Genomic DNA, 13,648 nt, shown 5'->3' with positions numbered 1-13,648 from the left:
AAAGACTGGAAGATACACAAAAGAATTAAGTGTAAGGGGCCAATACTTGAAAGGGTTAGAAGGGTCACCTTTCTTTGGGATGGGCAAGTGTGGTGTAAGTTCAAAATCTGACTCCAAAATACAAGAAAGGATAATATTTGGTGCATTTACCTTGTTTGTGTTTAGAAAAGACAGTGCCTTTCAGACTGTCCAAAGAGAGATTACACATAGGCAAGAATTAATATTATGTATGTCGGGCGGAGAGAAAGTTAAAGTTAACCGTAGTAATATTAAATACTGCTTTGTCATTATAGAAGAAGGCTAAGAATGGATTATCACAAATATATATGGTCAAAAAAGTGAAAATACTTACAAAAACTTTAATATATTCAAGATCATACATTTCAAACTTGTTTCTAAGATATTAACTTTATGTAGGTATCATACAATAAACAAAGACACCTTAATCTGGATGCTCACATTCACTATTACTTAGTTACCGAAATGCATGCTATATATATATATATATATATATATATATATATATATATATATATATATATATATATAAAGAAAGAAAAAATATATAGCAAGCTGCTTGAATCAATGGTCTCCCTTTTTAATTTATTAAACTTGAGACTTAAGGTACTTGGCAATTCTTGTTCACTTTTAGATGTAAAGAATTATTTATACAGACAATCCTTACTAATCCTAATTATGATCAAGGTGCCAAACTACCACAAGCTCTCAAATAATAATAATACAATCTTTGTGTCACAATACCTACCTGTAGTTCACTTAAATTGGCTTGTAATCTAATTTAGTTTCTAATTTCTTGTTGTCTGATACTTTACGTACAGCTTTCATGAAATCTTCTTCAATAACATAATCTCGCTCATTTCGGATTGCAAAGAGACCTGCCTCAGTACAAACATTACGCAGATCTGCACCATTGAAGCCATCTGAAAGCTTCACCACTGCCTCATAATCTGATGAGACAATTTTCCATTAATTACAAATCAAACAAAACAGCATATTATAGGCAAAGTATACATAAGACCATAATGTTCATTTACCCCACTCTTTGTATCTATTATCTTGTGTCCATTACTATTTACCTATGGTGGATTGGGTGCTTACATTCTCAGCTTTCATCTAATGTGCTACAATGATCAGAGGTTTACACACTATGCCTCCACTACTACCTCCATTTATTCAAAGCAAACATTCTTCTTGCATCATCATTCTCACCTAGTTATCCAATTAAAATTTCACATTCACACATTTGAGCTGTGTCAAGCACTCCATCCTGCAAGTTTTTTACACACTCTACATTTCAGATCTTCCAATTTACAAGAGATTTCGGTGCATCTCCAATTCTTTTCCCCTGCATGACTAAACTCAACTTTTGCATTTCAACTACCATCCTTACTGGTCATCACCCATTATAAACTTTTAATTTCTTCCATTCAAATCATAATGCTTTAAGAAAGACAATCACTTAAGAAAAAATCTTGCTATTACCCAAATTTACTTTCAAAAGCCTCTTCCTACATGCATCAAAGCAACTAAAATTTAACAAAATCTTCCTTTGATTCAGTTAATATAAAACTAACATAAGAACACTTTATGACTTGTGGTCCTGCATGAAGGATGTAGCCAGTTTCCTGAGAGCTGAGAAAGCCCCACAGGAGACAAAGGACTTGTGGAGCATGATGGTACAGTGAGGTAGAACAGTATCATCTACATACAAAAACTGTGGTACCTTCTATCCTGTACACCTTAATCACCCCACCTCTTTATCTCACGTAAAGCCCTATCCACAGAGATATTAGAGATCCAAAATAATATTGTACAGCTCTGATACACTTCCTCATATTAACTTCAAATTACTCAGTTACATAGCGAGTGAAACATAATACTACAAGAAGATTTGGGCATAGGGAAAGAATGCAAAATGGATATCTTAGCTTACATCACAACATCCACTCAAATACCTAATCACCACAAGTCTCAGTGCAATTCAATACATAACCAAACCTGGAGTATTCTTGCCTTTTGCTTCCCCACTACCAAATTTGATGACTACCTTTCCCAAATACAGAAACTCTCAATCCCTGGGGATAGGGGAGAAAGAATACTTTCCACGTATTCCCTGCATGTCGTAGAAGGTGACTAAAAGGGGAGGGAGCAGGGGGCTGGAAATCCTCCCCTCTTGTTTTTTTTTTTAATTTTCCAAAAGAAGGAACAGAGAAGGCGGCCAGGTGAGGATATTCCCTCAGAGGCCCAGTCCTCTGTTCTTAACGCTACCTTGCTAATGCAGGAAATGGCGAATAGTTTGAAAGAAAGAAAGAACTTTAATTCATATCCATTTCAGGAAATAAGAAACTTACTTTTACTCACACTTTCAAATTTCTCCATCACTAACAAAATGACCTTCTTTACTGTAGAGAAATAGTGTGATAAGAAAATACTGACAAAATACATACCAATCTCTCCCCGCTTTGTGATTGGTCCAGAATGAATCTTCAGAATCTCTAGTCTAGCTTGTTCATTGGGAAGTGCTATTTCAATCTTTCTGTCAAGACGACCTGGACGCAGAAGGGCAGGGTCCAGAGTATCAGGACGGTTAGTGGCCATAATCATTTTTACCTGAAAATAGAAAAAATCAAATTTGTATGTTGAAACCTCTGAATGTCCACAATAAAGAAGGTGCCTGTATGAAAATCTTGAACAAAATAAATGAAAGAATGACCTTACTCTACATAATATAACCATTCTAAGTAGAAAAACAATGACTGCACTGTCCCATATATTATGTTCCTGCATGTTCAGGCCCCGATCACACAAAATCTTTTTCACTCCATCTTTCCACCTCCAATTTGGTCTCCCTCTTCTCCTCGTTCCCTCCACCTCCGACACATATATCCTCTTGGTCAATCTCTCCTCACTCATTCTCTCCATGTGCCCAAACCATTTCAAAACACCCTCTTCTGCTCTCTCAACCACGCTCTTTTTATTTCCACACATCTCTCTTACCCTTACGTTACTTACTCGCTCAAACCACCTCACACCACACATTGTCCTCAAACATCTCATTTCCAGCACATCCATCCTCCTGCGCACATCTCTATCCATAGCCCACGCCTCGCAACCATACAGCATTGTTGGTACCACTATTCCCTCAAACATACCCATTTTTGCTTTCCGAGATAATGTTCTCGACTTCCACACATTTTTCAAGGCTCCCAAAATTTTCGCCCCCTCCCCCACCCTATGATCCACTTCCGCTTCCATGGTTCCATCCGCTGACAGATCCACTCCCAGATATCTAAAACACTTCACTTCCTCCAGTTTTTCTCCATTCAAACTCACCTCCCAATTGACTTGACCCTCACCCCTACTGTACCTAATAACCTTGCTCTTATTCACATTTACTCTCAACTTTCTTCTTCCACACACTTTACCAAACTCAGTCACCAGCTTCTGCAGTTTCTCACATGAATCAGCCACCAGCGCTGTATCATCAGCGAACAACAATTGACTCACTTCCCAAGCTCTCTCATCCCCAACAGACTTCATACTTGCCCCTCTTTCCAGGACTCTTGCATTTACCTCCTTTACAACCCCATCCATAAACAAATTAAACAACCATGGAGACATCACACACCCCTGCCGCAAACCTACATTCACTGAGAACCAATCACTTTCCTCTCTTCCTACACGTACACATGCCTTACATCCTCGATAAAAACTTTTCACTGCTTCTAACAACTTGCCTCCCACACCATATATTCTTAATACCTTCCACAGAGCATCTCTATCAACTCTATCATATGCCTTCTCCAGATCCATAAATGCTACATACAAATCCCTTTGCTTTTCTAAGTATTTCTCACATACATTCTTCAAAGCAAACACCTGATCCACACATCCTCTACCACTTCTGAAACCGCACTGCTCTTCCCCAATCTGATGCTCTGTACATGCCTTCACCCTCTCAATCAATACCCTCCCATATAATTTACCAGGAATACTCAACAAACTTATACCTCTGTAATTTGAGCACTCACTCTTATCCCCTTTGCCTTTGTACAATGGCACTATGCACGCATTCCGCCAATCCTCAGGCACCTCACCATGAGTCATACATACATTAAATAACCTTACCAACCAGTCAACAATACAGTCACCCCCTTTCTTAATAAATTCCACTGCAATACCATCCAAACCTGCTGCCTTGCCGGCTTTCATCTTCCGCAAAGCTTTTACTACCTCTTCTCTGTTTACCAAATCATTTTCCCTAACCCTCTCACTTTGCACACCACCTTATAGTTTTCTGAAGATATCTATCTTTCTATATTTATGATGCCTGTTCCTAACTGGAACTCCCTTAAGGGGAAAACCACAGTGACAGTGTCTCCAAAACTAGTGAAATTCAGTGCCACTTCTCAGCATTTGGTGCCTCAACCTTAACAAGCCACTGGCAGAGGGCAACTCTCGCACAATGTTCCCAAAGGCTCCTACCTAATTTTCCTACTGACTATTTCTACCTAATGCTCCAGCTTAATGATCCTACTTACTACCTTTACCTAATACTCCTGCCTAAATGTTCCTACCTGTGGCTTTTCTATGTACTGCTCCTACCATTTAGCCAAAAGGCAGGGCCAGCACATAGTGCTCACCCAAGGAAAACCTAGTTATGAAGAACAAGCTGTTTGAGTTCTGTATTGTCAAGCATTAGGTATGACAACAAAAAATTGGAAGATTGTGAACAGAATGCTAGTAATCCATATGTGGGTGAGACAGAAAGAAAAGACAGCTGAGTCAAATACTCTCATAAGTTGAAGCATCATCTTCATGTGTGTCTGTCTGCTTTGTCATCAGTGTCAGAGAAAGGGAAAGCAAAAATAAGCCAAACACTTACATCTCCTTTACTTGTGGTCCCATCTATTGAGGGAAATGATACATACTAAGCTCATGTCTACTGGGAATGACAGAAAAAGTAACTGGGACCCCACAAGTTACTTCAGGATAACAATCTTTAGAAAATAAGTAACATGAGTTAACTTACAATAATACTTACTTACACAAAACCTCTGCACAAGTATACTCAGGTTAATAAAGAAAGGGATGAAATAAGAAAAAGTAATGCAAGATGAATCTGCTTAATTCAACCCACTGACTGCTGATGTAAGAAGAAAGCACAGCCTTATGGCATAAGGCATGAATGCAGAAGAATGAAACAAAACTGGCTAAATCAGGAAAGTATGCGAAGCAAAGAAAAATATTTATTTATTATTTATTTTGCTTTGTCGCTGTCTCCCGCATTAGCGAGGTAGCGCAAGGAAACAGACGAAAGAATGGCCCAACCCACCCACATACACATCCACACATGCAAATATACATACCTATACATCTCAATGTACACATATATATACACCCACAGACATATACATATATACACATGTACATAATTCATACTGTCTGCCTTTATTTATTCCCATCGCCACCCCGCCACACATGGAATAATGAAGAAAAATAGCAAATACCATTATAAACTGTGTTAGAAATATCATCAAAGAAATTCTAAAGTTCCATGTGGTATACAATAGATTTTTTTCATTTTACGGTATACATTCATCCAGTGCAAAGGAAACTGGGATATAAATCATAAATTTTTGAAAAGAAAGGATATACTGAACAAATGGGTCTCCCAAAGAAGTATAGGATTGGAATTAATATCTCACTGAGAAAAAAAAATCATTTTCTGGCATGAAAGCTGCCGTGAAGAATTGAGAAAAAGGCTGGTATCACTACAATCAAATACACTGATGAGCTCTTTATTGTTGAATTTACCTTCTCACTGTTCAAGAGTCTACAAAAAGTTCATATTCTTGGCTCCTATGATGCCAGGTACTAGGAACTATATCCTCCATTAAGTTTACCTATCAAAGGGTTGTGTGAAAAAAAAAGGAAATGTGTGAGGAAGGCATGGTAAAATAAAAGGGGACAAAGGACCCTATTTACTGTACAATATATGTACTGTAAGGGAAGAATATAATTACGTATGGTTTATCCAATAACCTTATATATTTGTGGGCACAACAACGGACTGTACAAATAAGCACAAGCATGAGTATGACACTGATATCACAAACGATTCCCCTAACACCCTCATGGTAATGTTCCAACAGGAAGACTGTGCCCAGCTGGCTCTTATATATATACATTAACACACAAGCATGGCACTGGCATCACACACTGTACTGCTATCTTCATGGTAGTATCTCAACAACAAAGTCAATGCCCAATTATCTCTCTTACACATGTGTAAATACACTCTTCAAAATAAACAAAAACCTGTCTTTTCCACTTGGTTTATGGTGCGTTTTCTCACAAGGCCACATCCCTGCAACATTCATTCGTTCATTAAGCCACACAACTAAAACATCTATTCACAATAAATAAAAATGAAACATCAAGAACTAACCTGCCCTAGGGAATCAAAACCATCCATTTGATTTAGTAACTCCATGAGTGTGCGCTGAATCTCTCGATCTGCTGATGTTCCTTCCGAAAATCGGCGTCCTCCAATAGCATCAATCTCATCCATGAAAATGATACATGGTTGATGGTCACGAGCATAGTTGAACATTTCACGAATAAGTCGAGCTGATTCACCAATGTATTTATCCACAATAGCACTGGATACAACCTGGAAACATTAGAAGTTTTGAAGGTCTGGTAAAGATAATGGGCTCTGCTTAAAGAAACACATAATCATATAATGATATGGGTCATCTGCAGAAACATACTTTTGTTGATTTGCAATTTTCAGGCTTTTAATAAGTAATTTGATACACTACTACAATGGTTCCCCTCTCCAACTGCTTAAACAGAAAATTTAAGTAAAATTTTTTTTGCTATATTCAATATGTAACTATATTAATGTCAACCGCCAAAAAAAAAGTAAAAATGCAAACAAGCAGTTAACAAATCCTTAATATCTTAAAGGGTTTGATGCAATGTAAATCAACTCCATTACATGAGATGCTTAAATATGCATGTGCTGTATTCATACATGTGTGAAACTCAATTACACACAACTTAAATACGTTTCTAGATGATGCTTAAACTCATCAGAGAAATAGAGTATCCAGGACTGTGATAACATAAAAAGACACCTGAACATACTCTAACTTTGGAATGATGCCTGGTTAATGAAATTCCTCCCAGCTAAATGCAAAATAAAGATGGGACAATCAAATGAGATCAAATAATGATTATCATCATCTATTCATTCCCCTTAATTTCAACTGTACCATATACATTATCCACTCTTTTTACTTTCATTTCCTTTCAAAGATGATGACAAACAATTGGAATACAGAAAAGGGTATCACCAGTGGATCTTGCCTTGCAGGAGCCATAGTAAAGATATGTAAAGAGAGGAAGGATTCAGTGACTTTGGAAAAGGAAAATTCATAGCAAAAGGATGAAATCTGAAGAAATGAGAATGGCCCCCTTCTTCAAGATGGGATGTACCAATATGTTTCCATGAAGAAAGAAAAGTTTTCATTTTTAAACAGAAGCAGAACAAACAAGCAAGCACAAGCTCAAGTTGAGAAACACTCCTTCAGGGAACAAGGATGTATGCCATCTAGCTGATAACTCTTGCTTATGGACTACTACTGGGCCAATGTTAACCAAACTCAACAGGGAAGGTCCTTGGGTGGTTCCCTTTCAAACCTGTGTCCTATTATTCTGACAATGATCCAAGATTGCCATTATTACTATTGAAGTAATAAAATCTCACAAGATCCTTCAGCTTTTAATTGGTTGAAAATCTTCCTTTTTCATATGCCATCTATCTATTAACTTTTCAACTCTTAATTTTCCTCTCTTTATCTACAGGATCAATCTGAACCAGACTTGGCAAGGATAGTCGACATGTAGTCCCTTTCCAAAACTGTGTCTAATGACCCACAACCACTTCTTAAGATACAGCTTCACGTGAGCCTCCACTTACACGACAAATTACATTCAAGACTGACTTCCGTTCATCACTATTTTCTGGAACAATTAGCTTGTCACTTTATTTCTTCTTAACCAAAATCCTTAAATCACCATTATATCATGCTGTATCTCTTCATAAACTATACCTACAGTGCTGGAAACCTCTGTGGCTGTTTAAAAATGCACTCTACATCCACATCACCTCAACCTCACCTTGGACTGTTTCTCATTTTATTTCTTTTGGAAGTTAAACTTTACACTTTCATTCCTAGACTTCCTGACCCCCCCCCCTCTCTCTCTCTAATGAATTCTGCAATTCCATTCAAACTTTACTAAAAATAACCTCATATTTCCTACCATATAGAGAGGATAAGTGAGGAAAGGAAGTAGAGGGAACAAGGAAAAGGAAATGGGAGGATGGAGTGAAAGATGCTTTGAGGGATCAAGGCTTGAATATGCAGGACGGCGTGAGGTGTGCAAAGGAGAGAGTGAAATGGAACAAAAGTGGTATGGTACACAGGGAAAGACAACAGGCTAAACCAGGTCATATAAAGCTAACACGGGAAACCCACAGACGGGTCTGTGGAGCTTGGTTGTGATAGGAGGCTCTAGTTTCAATGCATCATTCATGACAGCTACTAGGCAGATGTAAGTGAATGAGGTAACTTCTTCCTCTGTTCCTGGAGCTACCTCACTAGTGCTGGAAATGGCTAACATGCACAAAAAGAAAAAAAAAATGTCAAGCTGCTATTCAATCCTCTCACAAACTGCATGTCATGCTTACTTATCATATTCTTTGTTACTAGAAACAACGATCAGTGTGCTGGTTCCAGTAATTTAAATATACACAACAGATAAAGTGATGTGAGCATTTCTTTGTCTTTTCCTGGTGCTACCTAGTTAATATGAGAAATCGCTAACACGTGGGAAAAAAGATATGTCAATCCCCCACTCAATCCTCTCACAGACTGCACATTATGCATACATACCATTTTCATTTTTACTAAAAACAACACTCATTCTCTTGTCTTTCATGTCTTTTCCATGCACGTATTGTGTATTCATGGTTGTCTAATGTGTAGAATATGCATTTATAACACTCATACCTGCTAATACACATATTCCTTGTATTCTTTAACATAATCAGTTTAAAAACAAATCTCATGTACCTTCAGGAAGTTGCAATCAAGCTGTGAGGCAACAGCACGAGCTAGGAGTGTTTTTCCTGTACCAGGCGGCCCATACAGAAGACAACCCTTTGGTGGGTTTATTCCTACTCTATGAAAGAGCTCTGGGTTAAGTAGAGGAAGTTCAATCACCTGTAAAAAGAGATCAGAAAGACTGTTAAATTAACTGCAAAGAACAAATCATTCCTATAACTCCTTCTGACAACCCCATACATTTGCTCCTACAGAAATTTCAGGGCTGATCAGCTCTATCCACTACCCACCTATCTGAAGAAAATTTTTTTAGACTCTTGGGATTAAAGTACAGTAGCAAAAACAAAATTTTCCTTTAAATTATAATCTTCCAATATAACAGACATAATGTGACTAAAAACTCACATATAAAAAAAACAACTGTACGGGAAACCCTACCCCATGGAAGACTACCAGTCATGATTTGTGAAGACCTACAATATTTCCAATATCCTCCCCATATGTGCCAGCCACATGATCTCTTCACGCTTACATTTAGTGTAAAGGGTTTAATGTTCCTATATATACTCATGTTATCACCGATAATGTTGTGCCTGAGTATGAAATAATAGTATATATGATATGACAGTTATCCCTGGGGATAGGGGATAAAGAATACTTCCCACGTATTCCCAGTGTGTCATAGAGGGCGAGTAAAAGGGGAGGGAAATCCTCCCCTCCCATTTTAATATTCCAAAAGAAGGAAGAGAGAAGACGGCCAAGTGAGGAAATTACTCCCTCTAAGCCTCATTCCTCTGTTCGTAGCGCTAACTCACTAACTCAGGAAATACGAATATGTATGGAAAAAAATATCACTACAGTTTTCAGAAGGGAAAAATAAAATATCCCTCTATATCTCTCTCATACTGAATTTCAGTGTGAAAGATGTGATATTTCTATAATCAATGGGCTGCCCAGGCTTGAGCCCAGTAGGTTTTGAATCCTAACCATGGCAATCAACCCAGCTGTTTATCCTCCTGTTTGGGGCTGGTTGTTAAACTGGGTACCTGGCTTAGGATAGGGTATACACACATAAGCAGCATTTTTGAGATGGCCTTCATTTTGGCAGTAAAAACCCCAAAGGCACTTGGTTAGGGACCCCTGCCATGTGCCTATGGCAGTAATGGCGGGGACGCATACAAAAAATTAATAGGACAATATGCAAGAACAGTCAATAAAGTTACAATCCATATAAAGGCCATTTTTTTATATACTTAATTGCTGTCTCCTGCGTTAGTGAGGTAGCGCAAGGAAACAGATGAAAAAATGACCCAACCCACCCACATACACATATATACATACATGTCCACACACTTATAAAACATGGGCAAACCTTGGATTCAAATTAAATTACCTTACCTCCCTAAGTTCACGGATCTGCTCTGCCAAGCCTCCAATTTTGTTGTAGGTGACGTCACCAGGATCCTCATGGCTCATGTTGTATACTAGAGGGTCAACTTCACGGGGGAGGTACCTCATGATTGTGAGTGTTGTCATGTCCAAGGCCACACGTGTACCAGGCTGTTGTGAATATACTTATATAGTCAAGGGGAGGATTTGGAATGTACAGCCTCTTAAATCACACAGACATATGTTCACCTTATGATAGCTAAACATGAACTTTCATATATGTGAGCTCCAAGCTGATTTGTTAACTGAGCCCAATGTCTTCATTCATATTACTTTTAGGCACAAAATGTTTCCTCTGCATTCAATCCCAAATGATTCCTTGAGCATCCACATCTGATATATGCCTAGCCCCAATTGATTACCTTACTTCATCTTCTCTGTGGTGTACCTATCCTAATCATAACTTCATCTGGACCACTACATACCTTCTCATCCAAATCATTAGCTGCCCTACACACTTCTACACGCGACACACCATAACAACAGAAAAAAAAACTTTCATCCATTCACATCATTACTGATCCTTGCATCAGAGCTGGAACAGGTACTCCATGCAAGCTTATTGCACACTCTTCACATAAGTTTTCCTATTCGTCAAAGCTTTAAGTACAACAACAATTTTTTGACCTTCATATTTCCCACTACCATCCTGATTAAAATTTTCAGCTTCCAGTTCTTCACCATTCAAATCACCATTACAATGTGATGCCCTATCCATTAGGAAAGTTTTAACTTATTTGCATTCACTTTCAACATCCTCATCTTACATACAACAGAAAAGTATTACACAATACCATCCAATTTCTCTTCTGACTCAGCTAACTGCATGGCATCACATGTATACAAAAAATGTAACTTCCCTCATGTTCTATCTATATCTTTGATGCCCATTACTTATGCAAACACCCTCAAGGGGGTGGTCAAGGCAAGACTTCTCCAAAAATGGTCAACTCACTGCTGAGTCTTAGCCTTTCAACCATGATTTATTGATACATCAGTATCCCCATATCTCTCTCATCTCTTTAGTACTCCATCCATAAAAAAACATTCAACACCATGAGTGACACTGCATAAATCTGATGCATTCCCATAACCAATCTCTCACAATACCACTTACTCTCAAACATGCAATACTACTATTTCAAAGCTCTTAATAGCATTTTAAAGTCTTCCACATACACACACCATATTGTCATAACTATCCAGACAATTTTCACATTCATATTAGCAAATGCCATTTCTGAGTTCCTAAATGCTGTATTCTATATACGATACTTAAACTTTCTCCAGCAAATCTTTGTAAAAGAAGCATGAAAATGGATGAGAGAAAACATTATAGGTGATGAACAGAGCGGGATTAAGAAACAGGGTGTGTATACCAGGTTTAGTTATTGGTTTCTTAATAAATGATTTTAGATATGACATAATGCATTCCTAAGCTAGAGATTACTACATGTTACATAAATTAAGCAAGAGTTACATTAAGACTTGTCATGTGGAATACCAAATAAACTTTCCACAGTCAATAAACAGCATAGCCAATAAAAAAAGGAAATACATGGTAAACATACATATCTAAACCATATAAACTAGATATAAAAAATATGGCCACAAAAAACACTACATTCACTGTATCAAAATAACATAAAAAAGACTAAAGCCTAATTAAATACGAAATTAATATGATTACATAAGAGACAACAAAACTATGCAAGAACCAGAAAATAAGCTGACACAAACCTTAAGCTTGCCCTTATCCAGCTGACGTCTGCAACCCACGACATAGCGGGGTCCATTTGTAGCTTTAACTATGAACTTTTCTTCAGTCAGCTGTTTCAAGACCTCACCAACAATCTGACCCACACTCTGAAGAGCCTTGAGATCGTTCTCACTCTTATCATACTGCTTGTCTAGCTCCTTCTTCTCCTCTCTCACTGTATCAGGAAGTGTGAAGAAATACATTGATCTAACATGACTATATTCTATGGAGATGGATGATTTAGCCATACTCAGTTAAATCCCTAAAAATCAAAGCTGTTGTTAGGTGGGTACGAAAATCATACTGGTTTTCCAGAGTAAGTGAAGTAAATCAAATTGATATTCAATCCACATACGAGAGACAAAACACTAACCCCCAAGACACACACACACACACACACACATATATATATATATATATATATATATATATATATATATATATATATATATATATATATGTGTGTGTGTGTGTGTGTGTGTGCTCGACATGAAAGGTTGCAATGAAGAGAACTTTGGGGCTGTCTCAACGCAATATTTACAGTAAATATTTCATCACTCTAGATATCATCCTGAAGCAGTGACATACTCACACTTCCTCAATTTCGAGTCAACTTCTCGATGTTCTATGAGTCTTCGCCGATAATCAGCCAAACAAAGCTCCCGATCAGAACTCATTCTTCCAAGTTTGTTTTCGTCCGAGTCTGTCGTCATGAGGTGAACCTTCGACTATTCTTCCTGTCATTTTCATTATTTTCATGACATCGTAAGACATACATAATTCTTAAATTGGTTAGTAATTTGCATTAAAATAATATTTCGTAAGAGAGCCTCTGTAACTACTCTCTTTTAATTACATATATGTGAAGTCAACATACTACCAAACATTTGAAGAACAAATTGCGAACGTGCATGGTAAATGATAATCATGCTTAAGGAATATTGATAATAATAAAAATATTTTAGAACATGTCCATATAAGAAAAGCATGGTAAAACAGCGTACCTTTTCATTATCTAATGTATAACAACGGTAAGAGAGTGGGGGGGGAACCCGTCAAAAGTTACCTAATAATCAACCTATCTGTGCTCTCTGCCCTTAATTTCTTCGCTTAGCCTATCGCTGGTATCAAAATCTGTTACTACAAAACAATTTCATCTGTCTTATGAAATGTACTCTCACTTCTACGAGTCTTGGTGTTACCAGGCCCTTTTTATAAAGCCTCTTGCGGTCCACAGCCAAGTTACATTCTGAAGCAAGGAACCTGTAAACTAAATGATTGA

At 37.6% G+C, this 13,648-nt stretch overlaps 1 protein-coding gene across 1 annotated transcript; it reads right to left on the bottom strand.

Moving 5' to 3' along the window:
* Positions 1–345: 345 nt before the first annotated feature.
* On the bottom strand, positions 346–13,116 carry LOC139758773 (26S proteasome regulatory subunit 10B). Its single transcript, XM_071680555.1, has 7 exons — positions 12,959–13,116; positions 12,348–12,541; positions 10,557–10,718; positions 9,168–9,317; positions 6,473–6,697; positions 2,469–2,631; positions 346–968 (listed from the first exon to the last, which is right to left on the bottom strand). The coding sequence occupies exons 1-7, from the start codon at positions 13,077–13,079 to the stop codon at positions 778–780; spliced, it is 1,206 nt and encodes a 401-aa protein (XP_071536656.1). The 5' UTR covers positions 13,080–13,116; the 3' UTR covers positions 346–777.
* Between the last annotated feature and the right edge of the window lie 532 nt (positions 13,117–13,648).

Source organism: Panulirus ornatus, chromosome 31 (assembly GCF_036320965.1).
Source record: "Panulirus ornatus isolate Po-2019 chromosome 31, ASM3632096v1, whole genome shotgun sequence".
Taxonomy (NCBI): Eukaryota; Metazoa; Arthropoda; class Malacostraca; order Decapoda; family Palinuridae; genus Panulirus; species Panulirus ornatus.
The sequence above is the reverse complement of the archived record's forward strand: the minus strand, read 5'-3'. Positions and strand labels throughout refer to the sequence as shown.